The sequence below is a fragment of the Notamacropus eugenii genome, chromosome 3 (genome assembly GCF_028372415.1).
Source record: "Notamacropus eugenii isolate mMacEug1 chromosome 3, mMacEug1.pri_v2, whole genome shotgun sequence".
NCBI classification, from domain to species: Eukaryota; Metazoa; Chordata; class Mammalia; order Diprotodontia; family Macropodidae; genus Notamacropus; species Notamacropus eugenii.
In genome coordinates this window covers 341,321,698-341,345,259 of record NC_092874.1, presented here as the reverse complement: position 1 = coordinate 341,345,259, position 23,562 = coordinate 341,321,698, and the positions used below count along the sequence as shown (strand labels likewise).

General features: G+C 35.9%; 1 protein-coding gene across 6 annotated transcripts in view; it reads right to left on the bottom strand.

The window, feature by feature from the left end:
• The window catches only part of DMXL1 (Dmx like 1), a 140,609-nt gene that overhangs the window by 115,445 nt on the left and 1,602 nt on the right, over positions 1-23,562 (bottom strand). For all 6 annotated transcript variants that reach the window (XM_072597130.1, XM_072597131.1, XM_072597125.1 and 3 more), the window contains exons 2-3: positions 12,049-12,174; positions 579-656 (exon numbers count right to left, since the gene is read on the bottom strand). In XM_072597130.1, coding sequence (XP_072453231.1) covers positions 579-656; positions 12,049-12,174 — 204 coding nt within the window. The remainder of the gene's footprint in view (positions 1-578; positions 657-12,048; positions 12,175-23,562) is intronic.

The window sequence follows — 23,562 nt, the reverse complement described above, 5'->3', positions numbered from 1 at the left end:
ATTATATGTATTCCTGAAATCAGCTAAATAATCCCAGTTCTTTTTGTCACAAGTCTGACTTTTCACTTTGTTTAAGCCATTCCACTTCTTTATTGTAGTTTGAAGCCTACTATAAACAGGAAACAATTCATAAGTAATAGCAAACTATAATAAAGGCAAGAAGAAAGAGACTTGAGTGTGTTAAACATTTCAAAGTGTATCTTTGAAAATGTCACAAAGGAAGTAGAAATGAAAATGATCACATCAGAACAAGATTATGGTTATTTTGAAATTAGTGTACAATTTATTGCTAAATTTTGGTTTATCAAGTACTCAAATGCTTGTCAATAAAATAAAGAATCAGTAGAGTCAAAATAATTTCAAGATAGCTCACCTGAATTAGTTCACAGCCATAGTAAAAGAAAAATATATTTAAGCAAATGCTTACTATACCTTTAACAATACAGAAATCTAGATTCTGTTATTATTTTCCTAAATATTGGTTCATACACTGTGACTCACACAAGATTAGAAAAACAATCATCCAACAAAAAAGAAAAGAAAAAAGAAGAAAAGAAAAAAATGATAAAACTGCTTACCACATTTGAAGTGTTCTTTTGTTTCAGTAGGTTAACTGGTTCAAAAACACAGATAATGTTTCCATATGATGCTGCAATCTTTGAGGAGAAAAATAAAATTAATATTAACAGGAGAAAGAAATGTTAATTACATTTTTATGCAGATCCCTAAAATTTTTGCAGTTTTCTTCAGCATAATCTTCCAGCAGAAAAAACACCTAAGCTTTCTTAGAATTAAAAATAACATATACAATAACAATAATATTGTATGAAGATCAACTGTGAATAACTTAGCTATTTATTCTCAGCAATACAATGATCCAAGACAGTTCTGAAGGACCTAGGATGAAAGGTGCCGTCCATCTCCAGGAAAAGAACTGGTGGCATCTGCATGAAGATTGAGCATACTTTATCTTTTTTTATCTGTGTTTTCTTTCATACATGACTTAGACGGAAATGTGTTTTGCATGACTATACATGTAACCTATGTTAAACTACTTGTGCCTTCTCAGTGGAGGGGAGAAGGGAGTGAGGGAAGAAGGGAGATAATTTAGAACTCAAAATGTGAAAAATAAATGTTAAATTGTTTTTACATGTAATTCGGGAAAATAAAATATTAAATTTTTTAAAAGAATTAAAAATAAATTTTCAAAGTTAAAACTGCTTAGAATTAGATTAATTAGAATTAAAAATACCATTTTCAGAATTAAAATGCTTCCAGCTCACAATACCTGTACCATCCAAAGATTCCTTCCTCATTCTACACTATGCAGAATTGTGGAAAGACCATTAGATAAAGAATCAGACAACCAGGATTTAATTTCTGTTGGTTACTGGCTCTGCTGCTTTACTCTGTGGCACACTGGGCCCTTAACGTCTCTAAGAAGTTTCTGCATTTTTAAAATGAAGCAATCAAATTAAACAACCTCTAGTCTTCCTTCTAGCTCTAAATCCTACATCAGATACTAATATCATTAGTGACTGAAATATGATATTTAGATTATATTTAGATTACAGTTCATACCTTTTATTATTCTCCCAAATCAATTTATTTTAAGCCAGGTAGAACATATAAATCAAAGCTCATTCCTGGGATAGCATTTTTTCAACTATTCCCTCAAAAATTTCCTTTTTTTAAAATGAAACAATACATTTCCAGAGGTAGCTTCTTTTAGTATACCACAAAAATAGTCTACAAAGGAACTCAGAGATCATGTGGTACCATCCTCTCATTTTTCTCATGTTTAAAAAATAAAAGCAAAGAACTGAGGTCTTGAGAGGTGAAGTACTTTGTTCAAAGTCACGTAGTTTGTGGCAGTCTCCAGGGTTCACAGACTATGAACTTTAGAGTCATATTATCCTCTTCATTTCACAGAAGAAAATGAAAGGCCAGTGAGAAGGGACTGTCTAAAGTTCACACAGCTAGTTACCCAGGGCTAGATTCTAGTGCCTTCATTCCCCCATATATAAGAAGAAACAACCTTGATAAACTGTTCCAACCCAAGTTTAAAACTCCTTAATCAAACCTCTAGCTTCCACACTAGGGGGCGGATAGGTGGTGCAGTGAATAGAGCACCAGTGCAGGAGTCAGGAGGACCTGAGTTCAAATCTCACCTCAGACACTTGACACTCACTAGCTGTGTGACCTTGGGCAAGTCACTTAACCCCAATTGCCTCATCCTGGGTCATCTCCAGTCATCCTGATGAATATCTGGTCACTGGATTCAGATGGCTCTGGAGGAGAAGTGAGGCTGGTGACCTGCACAGCCCTCCCTCACTCAAAACAAAGTCAAGTGCAAGTCATGTCATTATTTCTGTGATGGTATGATTTTCTTCAGTAACGAAGGATGAACACACACACACAGCTTCCACACTGACTGTCCTATTCTGAGACAAAGCCCAACAAAATTACTCACACTAAACTGTCCTGCCCCTCTCTAATCCTCTGACCTCTTAAAATCTTCTGAAATTTTATCTTATTTTTTTGGTAAACAATTAGGGTTAAGTGACTAGTAAGTGTCATGTGTCTGATCTAAGGCTGGATTAGAAATTTTAAATCTATAAAAGAAACAAAAGAAACTTTAAAATTACACAAAATGTGTTTATCCTTATTTTGTAATCATGTTTACTCAAAATGCCTTTTCCTACTTTCATTTAGTTAATTCTCTGAAACTGGAGTTTTACTTTTTTCCTTCAACTCCCAATTGTTCTTCATAAATAAACAAGTACATTAAACTAAGCATCATCTGAGTTGAATTTTATTTAAAAAGTAAAAAATTTTCATCAAGTTAGAAGTTAATGCACATAACTCATGTTATGCAAGTCAGTGTGGCCTAAAACTGACAAACGGAATTTGGTCAAAGTTATAAAAGTCTAAAGAAAAATAAGTAAAATGAAAAATGTGGTTTAATATATGAAATCTATATTTCCTCAATATGTATTATGGAATATTTGCTTAAATTGCAAGTTTCTAAATTAGCAAACAATATGAAATGAATGATTCATTCTATTTTTACCCACAGAACCAAGTCATAATCTACCTTATGACTTACATTTCATTCACAACCGAGTCATATTTACTTTATGACTTATATTTCTTTTTTTCCATGAAGATCCTTTGCTAGTCAAGCAGAGTACATTTAATTTCAGCCTGTAAGTCAGATCTAAAATAGCTACAATGTACCTATCTCCCTCCTACTTGCAAAATGAAAAAACTTCAACTATAGAATGGGCACTATGTCATGTCTGTTGTACATGGACGATCAAACAAACGTTTGGGCAAATAATCAGATTTTTGCAGGGACAGCTGCAACCAATCTAACAAATGACGGTACAGTAATCTGTTTCAATACAATGACTGCCCAACTGATGAATTCATTCAATGTTAAAGATAAGTTCAAACTAGCAGACTTTGCAAATGAGACAATTCAAGGTTAATATATTAGTAAAAGCTTCTTAATGTTTAGAGTAATCCATAAGTGAAAAATGGCTGACACTAGCTGTGTTGTATGACCCTCGGCAAGTCACTAACTCACTCTATAGCTCTCTGTCTCCATTTCAGGGCACTTATCTACTAAGTAATAAGTAAATGGATTACCAACCTCTACAGATACTCCACCTCAAGCTGACAAAGTCTCAGATCATTCTGTATTCACATTTTCCAGTACAAATGTATACAGCATGAATTAGAAAAAGAACCCAGTGGGATCACTATGATAGGTGATATTATACATTGCTACACAGACCAAAGCCAGTACTGAAGGAGGGATATAGTACCTAAGGCCACATGTGGTCTTCTAGGTCCTTGGGTGCAGCCTTTTTACTGAGTCCAAGTTTTACAGACCAAATCCTTTTATTAAGGGGGGTTGTTCTATGAAGTTTGGATTCAGTCAGAGAGCTGCATCTGAGGACCTAAAGGGTCACACATCCTAGACATGGAGATCCTTTTATGTGAATTTTGGTGCAAGTCAAAGAATAAAGGGAACAACTGAAGTCATTTTAAAAGGGGCTCTACATTCAGGGAATATCTATCCAGCATTAGCAGATGGGTTCCTTAACGAAGAAACTTCTCACTTAAAGTACCTCTCTTATGTTAATTTCATACATTTGCCAAACAATCTTCATTTGGCTTCATTTGGTTTCCCAAACGACTGTCCTACTAATGAGATATCTCTTTTTGTAAATTAATTTCCTGACTTAAACTACTTTTAGGTGAGTATGGGATGTGTAAGTCAATTTTTCCAGGGCCTGACTGTCCTTAACGTTGTCTAACTAATATGTTAGGGTCATGGGGTAGCTAGGTGTTGCTGTGGATGGAGTGTCAGGCCTGGAGTCAGGAAGACTCATTTTCATGACTTCAAATCTGGCTTCAAAAACTTATTAGCTGTGTGACCCTGAGCAAGTCATTTAACCTTGTTTGCTTTGGTTCCTCATGTATAAAATGAGCTGGAAAACAAAACAGCAAACCACTCCAGTATCTCTGCCAAGGAAACCCCAAATGGGATCATGAAGAGTCAGACACTACTGAAAAAAATACTGACAAACAAATATGTAAGGGTCATAGGAATACACATTTCAAAGTAAAAGAGGTCTTAGAGACTATCTAATAGATTGTCTCCCTCAATTTTTTAGATGAAGCAGTAACTCCAGGCCCAAAACGATTAAGTGATTTACCTAAGGTAACAAAGATAATGAATTTCAGAGGTAGGGTTTCAGTCAAGGATTTCTAATTTCAAATCCAGTGACTTTTCCACAGTACCATGTCAGAGTAGAAAAAGATAACTGGAGTGTAAATCTGGGTAACTGAGAATATAGTATAATAGCAAACATTCATATAAAGCTTTTCAGTTTTCAGAGAGCTTTTTTCATAACATCCCTATGTAGAATTATCATCTACATTTTACTTATATGGAAACTAAGCCTCAGAGAGATTGTGTCTTGCTCCAAGCCACAAGACAATTAAGTCTAAGTTTGGTGTTTTTTTCTGCTCATCACGTTGCCCCTCCAGAAAACCTAACAAGGAAAATTCGGACAAACAGAACCAGAACAAATCAGGGTGTATGGAGATGAAAATAATCTTGAGGTTTCTCCTGACCAAATTATTTACCTTGCTTCCCCCTACAGTAAGAGGTTAGTCATTAAGGGCATTGATTAGGGTGATGGCAATAAACAGTAAAGGATATATGGACATAAGAAACATTTTCAGTGAAAGATAGGTACACTCTAAACTGACTAAACCATAAACAAACAGTTAAAAGGGGAAAAAGGAACTCAAGAGATTCATCTAGTTCAACCCCATTTACCCTAAAAAAAGAGGAAGTTGAGGTTTAGAGATTTGAAGTGACCTACTTAGGGACAAGGGGGTGGTGAAAATGTTAGCATATGAACCCCAGGCTTCTGGGATTCTAAACTCAGAATTATTTCCATAGCACCACAAAAATATGGAATAAGAGGGTAATAAAGGACAACAGGTTATGACTAAGAAAATGGTGGTATAATTGATCAAAAGAGGTTCTTCATAAGAGGGAACCCTGAATTTTACTGAAAAAATAATTCTCAAGCATCAATTACTTATAAATAGGTATATTATAAAGGTGCATATAAAAGAGATGAAACAATGTTTCAATGGAATCTACATAGTCAAATTCAATTAAAAACCAAGATTCCTCTTCATCCCTTACCCCAAACACAGAGGTGCTCTTTAGAAATGGAAGCATCAGCATTTTAAATAAAATGACTAGATGATATTGTTTTTCTACTATAGGCAGTCTATAACTAGGTCAGAAGCAAAGTACCTCAAAACTCAGTAGAGACAGTTCTTACTTCATGTAAATTCACATTAGGCAATTACTTTATGTAAAGAATTCTGAAAGAAATCTGCATTCCAAAAAAACCAGCACCTACAGACGTCAACTTTACAGTACTTAGTTCTCTCTCTGCTCCTGCCCTCCTACTTCCCACCCCTCAACAAACACAAAACAAACTTAAAAAAAAAAAAAACCACCTTCCAAGTAAAAACAGGGCAGACAGGCAAAGCCACCACCACAGACTGAGACCTCAGGTGCCAAAAAGAGGAAACTTGTGCTGTCCCACTCACATGTCTATCTTCCTTCTGTGATCAGGTATTTTGTCTCTGTGCCTGACCTCTTATCCTCTCCTATCTGTGTCCATGTCTGGCCCCTATGTGTCTGTCTGTTCCCTCTCCTTATTCTTCCTCTAGGTCAGGCCAGGCTCCAACCTGGCTGGTCCTGCTCTTGCTTCTCTGACCTTTTTGAATGGTGTGCGGGTGGGCTGTAGCCATGTAGGAGCATGGCCACCTTCCCTCAATCCCTCTCCCACACCCATGGCAAATAGGAATTAGTTAAGAATCACTTTATGTAGAGGTCTGTGGAATGGTCCACTAGACTGTAGGGTTCCTGAAGTAGAGATGGTTGGTTGAATTGTTACACTGAATTATTTTTGGTTATTCAGGCATTATGGGGTGGGGTCTAGAGAACACTTCTGAATCTTCAGTTAATTAACCTAATCCAGATTAAAAAGCACTTTTGTGCTTAATCCTCCTTAATCCCAGTGCCATAAGAGATTATCTCTAATTTACCTCATTGGTACATAGCTGTTTGCGAGTTTTCTCCCCCTCTCCCCTCCCTAAAGAGCAGGTGTTCTGCATTTCTTTGCATCCTCAGCACTTGGAGCACAATAAATTCTCGTTGTGTTACATTCCTCAATTCAAATTCACAGAATTTATATCAGTACAGGGGGCTATTTTAATTTTATTCCGGTCTGACATATGCATTAAAATTTTAGATTATATATTTCACTTCTATTTCAATACAAACCCAAAGTTATATAGAGATAAAGGTTGTCTGTCCTCTAGAGATGACAAAGAAAGCTTCTGCCAAAATTATACTTTTCCCCTGTGGCTCAGTGTAAAGAATCAATGAAAAAACAATGATTAAGCACTTGCTCAAGATCTTTCCAGAGGCTCACCACCCACCTCACCACATAACCTCCAGAGTCCGTCCACCAATCTCCCAGGTGAAAGAAGATACCTATACCTGGCCCTGCTATCTCTAAAATACCTATGGGAAATAATGAGTTTTTCTCCCACTCCCTATTACCCCTATGGCTTCTCCTGTTTCTCTCCCTATTCTAGTAAGAATCACAAACATGTAGGAGGAAAAAACTGACTCCTGGCCCCTTCTCAAATTATCTCAGTCCCATGCCCTTCAACTCAACCAGATATCTGCCCCAGTCCAACCTTGCCTATCTTTTCCAATCCAGTTCTATAGTGAATAAACTCCCCTTTATCACACTCATTCTTTCTCTTACACTTTTTCCATGTACAAGAATTCAGACACCAGCTTATCACCTGATGACCCTGCATCTCCCTGGCTATCCTTTAGAATACTGGCTGTACCCTGTACCTTCCCTTATGCCACAGGTCACACTAATCCAGGAGGGCCAATTAGAATACTCTTGTTCTCTACTCTCACTTCAGATTCTCCCTTTGTTTCATTCACTTGATAACCTTTCCTCTCCTGAAGTCTACAAATTAAAATTTTCCACCTAATCAAAATTATGAGATTGATCAGTCATTCCACCTCTTTCTCAAGTTCAGAACCAGGTTTATGATTTTGATCTACTCTCAAACTCTTTCCCGACTTATACTAGGGGACTTTAATAGGCATGTAGATGCTCCCTAACTTTCCATTTCCTCAATCTCCTTAAGTTTCATGACCTATTTCTTCACTCCTCCTCAGTCACATAAAGGAATGGGTCACACACTATATCTTGCCATTACCCATCTTCCACTTCCCTAACTAGAAACTCTAATATTCTCCTATCTGCCCACAACTTCCAAGCATTCCACCTCTCTCTATGCTTCACACTTCCCATACCTGTTCTATTGTCTCACCTCAAAATCCTTTGATATGACCTCCCACTCTCTCTTCATTTTCTCTCGTCTGTCAGAGAGGTAGCCCTTCTCCTGGCAATGGTCAACCCCTCTACATGAACACTTTATCTTAACTCATTTCATCCTCTTCATAAGGTTGTATCTTCAATCACGACCCACCCCTTAATCTCTACCTATCAACTGCATTCAAACTTTTTCAAGTCTCCTCCCATCCTTACAAAACATCCCCTCTCAAGCTGTTGTCTAATATTTTCCTCTCTTTTGAATCCAAATTCCTTTAAAAAGCTATCTATAAGACTGATCAGTGAGGAGAATCAATGAGAACATAAGTGATGGACTTAAGAATTTTGCAAACATGTATTTCAGGGGCATGGCTAATGCAAGAGTTTGTTTTGCTTGACTGAACATTTGTCATAAATGTTTTGTCTTTTTTTTCCCCCATGAGAGGGAGAAAATGGATTTTTTTAAATGAAAAAGGTTAATTTATTTTTTGTCAGAATATACCTAGCACTTAGCATTGTGCCTTGCACATAGTAGAGGCTTCTTAAATGCCAACCCAACAGCTTGATTTTTATTAATGTTAATAACCAAAATTATTCCTTAAAAATAAACTTCTTAGAAGGAAAAAAAATTAAATTGTATACACTGAATTTTTCCATTTCTTCTCCTTTCACTCTTCAACTTTTTCTACTCTGACTTTAAATTTCATAACTCAACTGAAACTGCTTTCTCCAAATCTACCAAGTTTCTTAATTGCCAATTTCCTCGGTCCTGATCCCTTCTTGATCTATCGGCTACATCTGACACAGTTGACCACCTGTTCCTCTCTAGATATGCATGACAGTACTCACTCCTTGCTCAGCCCCTATCTGTCTGACCACTCCTCTGTCTCTTTCCTAGTTCTTCAATTATATTATATCTCCTAACTGTGGGTATTCCCCTATGTGCCGTACTAGCCCTCTTTTCTTCTGTATATGATATATATAATATCTGTATATGATATTATATAATATCTGTGTTTATTATAGACCTTTCTGCCAGTCTGCTGAAGTCTGTGGACCCTTTCCCAGAATAATGTTTCCAAATATATAAAATAAAATGCAGAAGATTATGAAGGAAACCAATCATAGTGAAATAGTTATCAAAATACTTTTAAAACAAGTTCACAGATTCCACTTAAGAATCCTTACTCTAATACTCTTTTAATAACTTTATCAGATGCTATGGGTTTAATTATCATCTCTACACAGGTACTTCCTAGATTTACAAATCCAGCCCAAATTACTCCTCAGAGCTTCACTAACTGCCTATTGGACATTTCAAACTACATGTCCTAAACAGATTAAATATGACTAAATCTGAACTCAATATTTTCCCCCAAAACCTTTCCCTTTTTTCCCTTTTTCTTGAAGTCTATTACAATTTTTCCAATACCCCACGTTTGTAATCTCCACTCCTCATTCTCAACGTTCAATCTATCCAATCAGTTGCCAGATCATGCTATTTTTACCTCCACAACATCTTGTATGAGATCATTTTGCTCTACTCACAAAGCTATCATTTTAGTTTAGGCTCTCTTCATCTCTCATTGCAGTGATTTAGTTTAGGCTCTCATCATCTCTCACTGCAGTGATTTCCGAAATCATCTTCTTGGCTCAAATCTCTCACTATCCATATAATTCTACATCCTGCTATCAAAGTATTATTCTATATTCATACATTTGAACATGTGATCCCTTATTCAATCAACTCAAACGGCCTCCTATGGTCTCTAGGATAAAAAATAAACTCCTCTGATTTAGCTTTTGATGTTCTTTGCAACCCAGACCCAACTTTTCTGGTCTTACTGTATTCTGTGATCTGATCAAACTGGTCTTTTCTCTGTTTCTCATGCTCCATGGCATTCTATTTTTCCTCTCCCTGCTTCTGTATTGACCATACTCATCTCCATGATTAGAATGCCCTGCATTTTTACCTCTGCTTCAAAAAGTCTCTTCCTTAAAGACACAGCTTAAGCACTATCTTCTGCATGAAGTCTTTCCTCAATTTCTAGATTCCCTCAATTTCTAGTATCCTCTTTTCCAAACTTTGTATTTAACTACCATGCATTTATATTTATTATTGTATTTTTGTATTATTTGTATTGTACTGTATTCAAAATAACTATGTATTTATATTTATTAACTTTATGTTAATTCCCTATATATTCACATATATATATTCATATATATACATACATACATACATATGTCTCCAATAGAATGTAAGTTCCCTGAAAGTAAGGGTTATTTCATTCTTTATACTTGTATCCACTGCAATTGACTGCTGGGCATTTCAAACTGGATGTCCCAGAGACATTTTAAACCTAACATATACAAAATTAAATTCATTATCTTCACCCCTAAATCCTTCCCTCTTCCAAATTTCCCCATTTCTGTTGAAGTCCTCCTGGGCTTCAACTTTGTAACCTTGGCATGATCCTGAGTTCCTCACTCTCCCTCACCCTACATATCCAAGTAGCTGCCAAATCTTGCTCTTTCTACCTTCACAACATCTCTCACATCTGACCCCTTCTCTCCACTCACATAGCTACCACCTTAATTCAAATCACCATCATCTCTGCACAGATTATCACAATAGCCTCTTAATTGATTTCCATGACTCAAGACTTTCACCACTCTGGTCCATCCTATACATGCTACCAAAGTAATTTTGCTTAAGTACCAATACGATTATGTGATTGCCAAACACAGCTAATTCTAATGGTTTCCTACTGCCTCCAAGATAAAATATAGACTCCACTGTTTACATTTTAATACTAGAAGGACTAAAATTTAATAATATTTTAAAAGGACAAACTGTGCCCAACCGAAAGTATATATTTTTTTATTCATGAGGCAAAGAAAATAGAGGCAATAGGAAGAAAAATTTTATTTCAAAGTAAAATTATGAAATTTTGCATCAACTGACATGTCTGGTCCTTCCAGCTTTAAAGTCCTATATCAACTGCTTACAATCTGCCATTCCAGCTTTTATGGATATTACTCCCCCTCTCATACTCTAAGATGTGGCAAAATGAGGCTTGTCTCTCTTACTCACCACACTCCATCTTCCTTTGTGCTTCTATACTGTACATCCCTCATTCCTGGAATGTATTCTTCCTTAATTCCACTTCAGAGTGCTTCTCTTCCTTTAAAATATAGCTAAAGCACCATTTTCTACATGAAACCCTTCCTGATTCCCATAACTGCTACTACCCTCTCTCCCAAGCTACTTTGGATTTAACTATTTTGTATATTTGTATTTATTAATTTCATACTATGCGTTCTTAGTGTCTCCACCATTAGAACATAAGCTCAATGTAGACTGAGAATTACTTCATTATTTTCAGTTGTGTCTCCAGAGTCTGGCAAGAAGTTGACACAGTAAATGTTTACAAATACTGGACTGATTGATTGAGGGGCCTGTAATTCCTTTGGGAGAGAGAACCTACATGGTAAATTAATTACTTCTCTTGATGTAGGTAAAATACCATCTCTACAATATACAATTTTAGAGAGTTATCTACACAACTTAGAGTGACTTGCTTGGGCTAACATAAACAGTTATCTATCACAGACAAGGTTGTGTATGTCCTTCATTTTCAAAAAGGCAAGACAACTTCAAGGATGGCTATATACTTCACCATGCTGTCTCTCATGCTCTTTTAGTAAAGGTCTAAAAACTGATTTCTTATTTCTCCTTCAATTAAAACTCATTTTTATAACAATATTTTTCCTAGATCTGTTCAGTGGATACTCAGACATAAAGTATTGTTCCTTTATGTAACATAAGGCATTATTTCTCTATACCACTCAGAGAGGGTAACCATAACACAATGACAGGTGATTAGGTCAACCATAAAGCTGACTTTCTAAGCCATTCAATTAATTCTAATCAGGCAAAGAAATTTTCATATACAATACACTTGCATGAAAAGTAAGGAATCAAATCAATCAGACATACAAGCTTCTGAAGCTACTAAATTACAAAACATACAAATAATAAATTCTAAATTTTTATACCTTTTATACATACCTTGCCTTGTTGCATTGAACAGTCAACGCATCCTACTTGAATGTTCCCATGCTTAGCTCCAGGAATTATCTGTAACCTTTCAAAGTTACTTCCCAGTATTACAACGTCACATCCAGAAGCATAAGCCTTTAAAAAACAAAACAGAAACACACACACACACACAAAAAACCTTATTAAGTCATATCTTACTTGAAATTACTAATCAAAAGAGAATTGAACACTAAAACAGTTTTTAGATTTCCCTTCATGCTCAGGAAATTGGCAAAGATGAGAAATACTGTGAATAGTCTGTGCTAGATGGGTTATGTAAAGATAAGCACATTAAAATGTTATTGATGAAACTGTGAATTGATCCAACCAATCTGGAAAGCAATTTAGAATTATGATAAGCAAAATGACTAAGATATCCATACTCTTTGACCCAGAGATCCTATTATTAAGTACATATCCCAAGGAGGTCAATAATAAACAAACAAAAAGAAAAGAAAACAGCACATACACACCAAAATATTTATAGTAGCATTTTTTGTTTGAAGTTATAGCAAAGAACGAGAAACAACTGGGTACATTAAATGTAAAGGAATGTAACTGTGCCTTAAGAAATGATGAATGTTATGCATACAGAGAAACAAGGGGAAATGTACATGAACTAATGAAAAGCAAAGATGGCAGAACTGGGAAAACAGTAAACAAAATGTCTAAAGAATGTAAATGGAAAGGACAACAACAAACAGAAACTGAATTCTGTGAAATTATAATGACCACACTTAGGCCACAAAGAAGAGATATAAGAATGTACCTCCCTTTCTTCTTGAAAGATGTGGAGAACTATGGCTATAGGACACTGTAAAAAAAATGAACTGGTTTGTTTTATTGAACTACATTCTATTCACAGGGGACACAGTCTGAAAACAAAGAGACAGGAAATCTAGGTGTTATAAAAACAAAAGAGAACAATAAAAGTCCATTAGAAATGTTAAAAACACTAACTGAAAAAATAAGATAATTTGTCCAGGGGTCTAAGCCTGGAATCAGTGATCTAAGTTCCAAGCGAAGTAAGACTTAAAAACTCATTACATAAATAGTAGGCACTCCTCCGGCTTGATGAACTGCTAATGAGTTAGTCTGACCATCTCCACATGTCTGCGTGGAGATGAGAATCTTTGTTGAATATCCTTCCTATCCTATCATTATGTAAACTTATAGAAATAAAATATTATACATGGTCTGCCTAGCATATTTCATTCTAATCTCAAGTTTGAACCACTTGAACTGGTTCAAGCAGTCAAGCCCACAAATAGATGGGATCAATGTACAAGAAGAGGGGCTGGGCTGGCCTAACTCCTCAGCAACTGGAATAAAGGAGGAGGTGATGTCAAGGACTTCAGAGATGTACAGAAAGGTAGAAGAAAGAACTCAGGTGAACAGGCTATATTTTCTCATTAAAAGCAAAGACTTCTGAAGTTAAGAATAGTTGTAGAAAAGGTAACAGACAATAAATTAGCGAAAAGTAGGGATTTGATCCCATAAATGAGGTCCATGTTGAGATCAAATAACAAATTAGCAGTGGACCCAGTTAATCAGATTGTGATTTCATTTCCATAATAGCTTCGTCCTTTCTCCATCCATACAGCTACCACCCTAGTGTAGGACCTTATCACCTCTCACTTAGCATAATCCAATAGCTTTCTAATTGATATCACCACCTCATATCTCTCAGCACTGTGAAGTCCAATGTATCCATCCTCTGCACAGATACCAAGTGATTTTCCTAAAGCACAGATCTGACCATATCACACAACCCTCTCCCCATGGAAGACACAACAAACTTCTTATTACATTGAAGATCAAATATAACCTCTTCTGAATTGGAAGCTTTTCACAATCTGGACCCATCCTCCCTTGCTAAGATGACATATTATTTCTTTTCATGTTCTCTACAATCCAACCAAAATGGCATTCCTGCTGTTCCTCCCAAATGACAATATCTCTAGTCTCCAGTGCATTTATGACCTTATCACTATCCTACTCAAGAAACTCCAAGTGATCCTGACTCTCTAGGATCATACAGAAGTTCCATTTGTGCCATTTAAAGTCCTTTAAAACCTGGCTCTAACCTTCCTTCCCAACCTTATTATGCAATACTCCCTATTTTACACAACAGTGCCTTTCCCACAAAACTGACCCAGTGTCTATTTTATATGGTTTTAAAAACATATTCTGTATTTGTACATCCACCTCCCCTTTTAGAATGTAAATTCTTTAAAGGCAGGGACTTTTGTCTTTGTACCTAGAACAGTGCCTAGGAACAGAGTAAGTACTTAATAAATGGTTAATGAATGATTGTTTTTTAAAAGAAAATTTCCTTCCAATATTCACTAGTCAGATACAATTATGACAAAAATACTATATTATCAACTTTAACTTCATTTTATTGTATTTGATTTTTCATTTATCTTTGTCATTTTGTTGAAATTCTTCTCTTATAAATCATTACTATATTTCCTGTAGTTACTATTTTCTGTGGTTTCTATACAAGTTACCTTTTAGTGATCTTAAAAATTATTTTTCAGTGGGATAAAAATAAAGCAGATCCAGAGCTAAGGTAAAAGTTATCTGAAAACTAGACTTACAAATTAGCACCTTTCTCTGTGGTTTAATTTAATCAATAAACAGAAATCATTTATTAAGTGTTTAGTATTCATGAGGCACAGTACTAAATACTGATGCACAGAAGGTTCCTGCTCTTAAAGAGCGTTCATTTTAAAGGGTGGAAACAACATTTAAAGAAGGAGCTATACAACAGACATGAACAGAGCTCTAGTAGTTGATGGCAAGCCTCATGCATAAAGTGGGATTTGAAATGAGCCAGAAAAACTCAGATGAGATAAAGGAGAACATTCCAGGCATAGAGGAAAAGCACAGAAATGGAGGGTCATGTGCTAGAAACAGCAAGTAGGTCAATACAGCTAGATGGCAGGGTGAGGAGAGGGGTGTCAAGTCAAGTCAACAAGTATTTATTCAGCATTTACTACGTGCTAGCAAGTATTAAGCTGCGGGGATACAATGAAAGGCAAAAATAGCCCCTGCTAACAATATAATGGGGGAGACAATGTACACACAAGATATATAAATAAATAGGAGATAATCTCAGAAGCAAGGAATTAACATTAAGGGGAGAAGGGAAAGGTTTCCTGCAGGACGCAAAATTTTTACCAAGACTTGAAAAAAACAAGGGAAGCCAGAAGGGAGAGCCTTCTAGGAATGGGGGATAGCCAGTGAATATGCACAGTCAGGAGAGGGAATGTCTTGTTCAAGGAACAGAAAGGCCAGAGCTACTGAATCTTAGAGTTTTAGAAGACTGGAAAGATAGGAAGAACCAGACTGTGAAGAACTTTAAATGTCAAATAGAAACCTTAGTATTTGCTCCTGGAGGTAACAGGGGTTTGTAAAGATGAGATCAAATTTGTAGTGGACCTAATTAATCAGGTTATGATTTCATAGGGGTGTTGACATCCTAAAGACCAATGCTTTGAGAAAATCACTTTGACCACTTTTTGACCCCAAATCAAGATCATACAGGACTTGCTATATAAAGATTACCTCTAGAATTCTCTAGATTTGATTAGTTTAATCCTCTAGAATTGATATATTCCTCTAGAATATATCCTCTAGAATTGAGGCATTAACATTTAAAAAAAAGTATTATCCCTAGAATGTATCCTCTAGAATTGATACAATATTTTTAAAAAATTGTTACCCCATACATTTTCATAACATCAATTAACATGAAGATTTCCACATGAAAGAACAGAAAGAGGACTTTGTATAAAATCACAAACTTCTCTTACAAACAGCTTACCTTTTTCATGTTAGTTTTAAGGCCACCTTGCTTATCAGTACCTCCCCTCAACCTCCTTTTGTTCTCTTGTGTTTAAATGCTCCAATGACTTCTTTTTTTATATCACTATCACTTAACTCCTCTTCCCTCAATCCTATTTTTTTTAAGCCCTTGTGACTAATAAACAGGACTAAGCAAAACAAATCCACACAGTGTTTTTAAAAATGCATTTCACAATGGCACAGGAAGGTAAGTTGTAAGTTTCATTATTGGTTTCTGGATTTGGGGTTGGTGGCTGCATTTATCAGACAGGATTTAAATCTTTCAAATTTATGTCTTTATCATGCTGTTATTGTACGAAGTTCTTCTGCTCAGTATAAGTTCATATAAATCTTCCCATATTTCTCTAAATCCATTCTTTTCTTATTTCTCATTGCCAATAATATTCAATTTCATTTATATACTGTAATTTATTCAGTCATTCCCTAGTTGATGGATACAAATTATTTTCCAGTTCTGTTACAACAAAAAGTATGGCTAAAAGAGTGTGTGTGTGTGTGTGTGTGTGTGTGTGTGTGTGTGTATGTATGTAAGTATACAGAGAGAGAGAGATTTTCCTCCTTCTATCTTTGATCTCTTTGGAATATAAGTAGTGGTAACAATGAGTAAAAAGGTATTCACAGATTACGGACTCTGGAAGTTTGGACAACACAAATTGAACAATGAGGAAACGGCTACTGAAACAGTAATAACATCTTTTATAAGAAGAGAACTATCCCCAGAAAGTAATGTTTTGTCAAGCAGTATCCTGGAGTAGAAAGATCAGTTCAGAAGATCTGGGTTCAAAGTCTACCTTTGATACTTGTGACCTGTGTGACCTTGAGTAAAGTCACTTTTCTTCCCTGGTCTCAGCTACCTAAAATGGAGAAGTTAGATGGTCTGTTTATCTATAAAACTTATTTTTTCCAATATTTTGATATTTGAATTTCAATATAATTGGTTTCCTTGTAATCCTAAGTATTTTATAGATTTAAAAACATTATTCTGAAAAGGGGTCTATAGGAATCAGATTGTCAAAGGAGTCCATGACACACACACAAAAAACCTTCAAGTGGATATGTAGAGAGGTAATTAGACAGAAAGACAGATAAGCTGCCATTTATTAGGTGTATGAATTTACAAAACTACTGAATATTTGGGACTATCCTCTTTCAATCAAAAATATTCACTGTGATAATCATATACATAGTTAATAAATAAACCTTTGTTCACTTTAAAATAAACTAATTAAACACTATCAGGGTCTGCTACTGAAACAAAAGAGACTTCAAAGAAGAATTAGATGAGACACTCAATGCTGATCCTCAGCTCCCATGAATTCAGGGTAACAATACATGTGATAAGCTTTATTTTACCCAATAGAAAATGCAAAGAGTTACATCGAAGCTGATGAAGCAGTTACTACCCTCTCCATAGCACCTCTAGCCCTCAGTCAGGGAGTCCCCTAGACTTAGAATACTACCCTGGGTTGAGGTCAACCTTCTACCTGAAATTTTCTCTACTTAATCTAAAAAAAAAAAAAAAAAAAGGATAACTTACATGAATACACTATTACTTGACTGATTCACTAAATTTTTCTTAAAAGAAGGGTAGTTAGTAAATTTTATTTGTAGACATGTAATATACTAAGCATTAAAATCTTTAAGTATTTATAGTTGTGTGTTAGTCCTTCACTGCTGAAGACCATGCCATCAGAGAAATGGTGACATGACTTGCACTTGACTTTGTTTTGAGTGAGGGAGGGCTGACATATTTCTAAAATAACCCATGATAATATTTTGCATATTTCTCCTGTCTTGTACAATGATCAAAATAATAAGCACTTCATTGCAGCAGAGCTCACAGGATTGGAGATCTAGAACTACATTTTTTTAAAGTTGAGGAAATTGAGATCCAGAGAAATTAAATGACTTACCCGTAATCACACAGGTAGCATAAGTCAGAGGCTGGATTTGAATCCAGGTCTTCTGACTAAGGCTAAAGCTTTCTTTCAATACTTCTTCAGAATTAACAATAAATCTCCTATTTTATTTTAATCCATCTAAGAAATAAGACATTTCAAAGCTTCAAAGAATTTAAGAGCCTTTATATGCTCTATGATCAAAAGAGCCACAACACTAGATGTTGTTTAAAACAAAATTAACAACTAATAATCTAACATATGCACGAGTATAAAAAATATTTTCAGAAGTTACAGATAAGGAAAGACAGGTCCAGAGAAATTAAATGGCTTGCCTAATATTTGAATCCAGGTCCTCTGACTTCAAATCCCAGGGCTTCAATTAACAAATATTTTCCAGCAGCCATTATGTGACTAACCATGAGCAGAAATGTAAGAAATGGACATTTAAATCAAATATAATACTGATTAACTTTGTCAATGTTTTTTCATAACAAGGAGAATCTCGAAGGTGAATAATGGTGGACCACAAACCAGTGCTTAGTAGTGGAAAGATCACTGATCTAAGAATCAGAAAAACCCATATTCCTTGTCCCACTTCCTCTACTTTTTATGTGATTGTGGGAAAATTATTTAATCTCTCTCAACCTCAGTTTGTCTCATCTATAAAATGGTGAGGATAATAGTTGTTGTATCTACTTTACAAGGTTGTCATAAGAGGGTTGTTTTGGTTTTTTTTTTGGTAAACTTACAAGAGCTGAATAAATGTAAGACTATTAAAGACATAAGAAAATATATTTAGAGCTAACCATCACTACTTATGTATTTTTGGTAGAGGCAGCTAGATGGTACACCGGATAGAGCACCAGGGCAGGAGTCAGGAGGACCTGAGTTCAAATCTCACCTCAGACACTTGACACTCACTAGCTGTGTGACCTTGGGCAATCACTTCACCCCAACTGCCTCATCCTGGGTCATCTCCAATCATCCTGATGAATATCTGGTCACTGGATTCAGATGGCTCTGGAGAAGTGAGGCTGGTGACCTGCACAGCCCTCCCTCACTCAAAACAAAGTCAAGTGCAAGTCATGTCATTATTTCTCTGATGGCATGGTCTACTTCAGCAATGAGGGACGAATACACATGCACGCATTTTTGGTAGTAAACACATTTCAAGAATTACTTAGAAAATGGCAAATTTAGGGAAACTTATTAGGGTCATGGGGTAGCTAGGTTGGTGCCAAGGATAGAGAGTCAGGCCTGGAGTAAGGAAGACTCATCTTCATAAGCTCAAATCTGGTCTCAGACATTTAACTAGCTATATGACCCTGGGCAAGTCACATACTTTTTTGTCTCATCTGTAAAATGAGATGGAAAAGGAAATGGCAAATCATTCCAGTGTCTTGCACATAAATAAATGTTTTAACAAATGTTTAGTGTTTATTGATGTTTAAATGTTTTAATAAATGTTTACTCACTGAGAATTAACCCAAGCTGAGATATTACTAATAATGTTGGAAATGAACTTTATATACAATAAATTTTTACTTAGCTGACACCATCTGGGAATGAGGTGATGAGGACATCTATACTTCCTAGCTAAATGAAGCTCAGCAATTTAAACATTGGACAATGAAAAAATTTTTTTCTTAATGGAAACCTTTCAAAAATAAGATTGCACAAATGCAATTTCCTGGTTTAGTAAATTAAGCATATTTAATACTTCCACAATATTGACTCAGCAATTCTCAAACTCTTGTAATCTGGCTTTCAACCCCACCATATTTCAAGATCATCAATGATCTGCTAATTTCAGTGGCTTTTAAACTGACTTCTCAGCAATTTCTGACCCTATCCAATATCTCTTAAACATTGTATTCTCCCTGGCTTCCAAGACATTGTTCTTACTCTTATTCCTCCAACTGTCCGTTTCTTGGTGTCATTTGCTGGATCATATCTACTTTCTTGCCACTAAATGTGGGCTAATTGCCTATCTCTCCACTTACTCCTCAGGTAATCCCAACAGTTCAAGGTTATTTCTATGCAAATACCTTTCAAATCTATTTAACATAAATCTGTCCCCTGGATTCCAATCCTATACTATCCAATTACCCAGGTTTACATCTTAGAACCATTCTTCCCTCTGTCTTCTTTCTCAATTTCCATATCTAATCAGCTGCCAAGTTTTGTTTGAACTAAGTCCAAAATTTCTCTACATTTACACAGTACTTTCAGGGCCTCCATCACCTCCTACCCAGACTACTACTATAGTGTAATTGGTCTCCCTGTCCCAGCCTTAGTCCTCTCTATGTTCCACAGATATGTCAATTGACATTTGTATTCTATATTTGCATTTTTTAAGACAAAAAGTTTATATACTCCAAGGTATCAAGCAGCTGGAATGGGGCTGGCAGACAAAGCATTGGGAAGATGTAGTAGTTCCAGCCTCAAAATTTAAACTTGGAGTAAAACAATTTACATATGAGGATAAGGCAATCTTGACTGGTAGACTTTTCAATGACTTTGTATAATCCCCTTTGGTACTAACTATGATCATGGTGTAGAACCACAATCAGATATAAATAGTTCTAACCTCAACTGCATCATCTAATCTCTGCTGTTTATGCCAAATCATACCAAATCAATTTGAGTAAGCATTTGTAGCTCCAAACCAGGGGACTTAAATTTGAAACAGTAAACAAGTGTACTGTGGCCATGGGCATTACAAAAATCATAATCCCATGTTTACTTCAATGTCATAAAAGTTAAACAAACTTAATTAAACAGAGTCATAATCCCATATGCCTTAAAGAGACAAACTATTGTTAAATAGGCCTTGTAGATAAACTAAATCAGGTTACAGATTAAACCACTTAGAGGGCTCACCTGGTACAAATCTGAAAGGGGAGATTTACATATCACCAAAGTCACCTAGAAAACTCAAATATCTGACCTTATTATCCTTCTAGTCAAAAATACCCAATGGATTCCAATTATTTCTAGGATAAAATGCAAACTCCTCAGTCTGGCATTTAAAATCATCCACAATCTGACTCCATCTACTTTTCCAATATAATTTTACAATTATGCCCCTTCTCACAGTCTCTAGTGTCCAATCACCATACATGTTACTGGTTCTTTTTCATCCTTCATTTTCCAATAGGACCAATGACACCATGGGTGATATACTGACTTGAACGTGAATTGGATTTAAGTGAGACAGTTTCACAAAGTCACCAGCTTCACTCTCTCTTCCAGAGTCTTCAAAGTCCAGCAGCAAAATTAAAGTCAGGATGATTGGCAATGGCCTGGGATGCAATGGATGACCTTGGTACCTTCACCTTTGAGGTTCAACTAAACTCTAAGTACTCCACATTGCTTACTTCAACCTCCTTCACGGCTGTTGGAACAAACTGTTCTCATCTGCCCATTCAGCCAGGGGAATTCTTTACATGCTTGGGACAGACATCCCCCTAACTCATTGATGGGTTTGAGGCCTATGGGTTACCTTCAATCTGGTTTAGCCCATTTGTTGAGATGGTTTTACCAGAGTATGGTCGGCCAAAAAAGAAACGTATATATGGAAGAAATTCATGCTCAAAACAACACAATACCATGGACACTGAGGGATCAACATACAAGGCATCTGGAGGATAGGAAGACACTGAAATCTAGAAAATATAGCAGATCTTATTAATAACAAAAAAAGTCAACCAAGAAAACACCAATGACTACTCCCCCATTTATACAAATGTGCTTTCTCTGTAGGTAGTTTTTGATGGAAAAGTACTAAGGTTCAGGAGATATAGCAGGAAGGAATTTCACAGGAAGTGACTGATATGTGAAAATAAAATATATTGATGCAAACAATTTTTAATCTATAAGCTACTCTATATCACATAGCTCAAGCTTGTTTGTCATCTGATACGGATAGCATTCTACTGCATTGGTGATCAAATCAAATTCGGATAGGTTAAATTTTTATCTCTTTGGAGATAACTCCCAAAGGAAAAAGAAGGGGAGGAGGAAGAGAAGGAAGAGGAGGAGAAGAAAGGGAAGGAGAAGAAGAAAATGATGAGGATGATGAGGATGATGGTGAGAAGGTGTAAATACCTCCAGTCATAATCTCTCCCCTGAAACCCAGTTCAACATTACTTACAAGCTACACATTTTTACATCAAAGTCCCATCTGTATCTCCAGCTCACTGTCTCTAAAATGGAATCAATATTTGCTTCAATTATCCATGCCTTTTCCAATCTTCTATATTTTTCCTGAGAGTATTTCTATCACTTCTAATCATTAGGGTTTGCAGACTTGGAACCATCCTTGACTCTTCCATCTCCCTCATTTCCCAAATCCAAATCATTTTCCAAATCTTCTCAACCCTATTTCCATAAGTCTTTCTTATTATCTTCTCTCTCTAAATCAAGTTCCACCTCCATGAGGCCTTTCTTCATCTCTAAGTTGCTAACATTCTACCCCTTGAAATCACTTAGTGATGCTATGTATTTATTTGTGTGCATATTATACAAACTCTCACCCCCAATAGTCTTGGAGAACAGAGATCTTGCGGTAGGTGCTTAATAAATGTTTGTCCAATTGAAGTGAATTGTTGTATCTTGTTTTGAAACACCAAAGTCACCTCCAAAAATACAAATAGCTCAGTCAACTGTTCATAAATACTATTTGCATTTTCAATTACAATTAGGTCAGAGCATGAATAACGTCATATGTAAGTTCAAGACTTAGCTTTGAAAATATCATCTTTGAAAAGCTATCAAAAGGACATGGGGAAACAACGAAGGGATGACAGACCACTTTATCTAGTATGGTTAGATCTACCCAAATAACAATGGAAGAATTTCCATGTTTGAAAAAGTTAGAAAAAAAGTATTTCTGTGTATGGTTTCTTTGGCATAATTCATTCTGATTGGGGTTGAGATACTAAAAGTAGTAGGTAATAGGAAGTATAGAAAAACACTGTACTATCCAAGAGGAAGCCCACAGCCAAAGAAAATCACATCCTAATATTCTGGTGACCCTGAAGCCTAAGTAGAAGGTTCAGTGGACTCAATATGAGGCATTCTTTTAGATACACGCCTATGAAAAAGCTACGTAAGTTTGAGTGTTCCTGATACACAACCATAATCACATTTCTGTATCCATCTTCCCAATGGGTGAAACTTAACAATTAGTACTATCCAAAAGAGGAACGCACAGTCTTATGAATAGTAGGTTTCCCCTCTCCCCTACTAAAAGTCCTCATAGATGAAAACTAAATGACCAATTGTTGGGGGTGCTATTGAAGTGATCCTTGGTCCGGTCAGGTATGGATTGAACTAGATTTGTATGAGATCATTCCAAAGCATGAAATTCTGTGATTCCTGCAATGGAGGTCCATGGTATTATTTAAAGAAAAAGTACTGGGGTCAGAGCAGCAAATGAGAAAGTTCAAAGCCAAGTGTTAAATTTAGAGCCAAGATTAAGAAGTGACAATAAAGGAAACAGAACCAAGAAAAGGTTATAGTAGGTATCCTGAAAAGATGACCACAGCCTGGCCCAAGGACTTGGATGCTGTGATGGATGGAAGATTTATCACTATTTAACAATGTGCAGACATTAATGTGTATTTTAAAATGCCTGTCTTTAAAATGATAATGTGGTCTCCATTGGGCTTTTTAGAATGAGCCAAACACAGATCACTAAAAATTC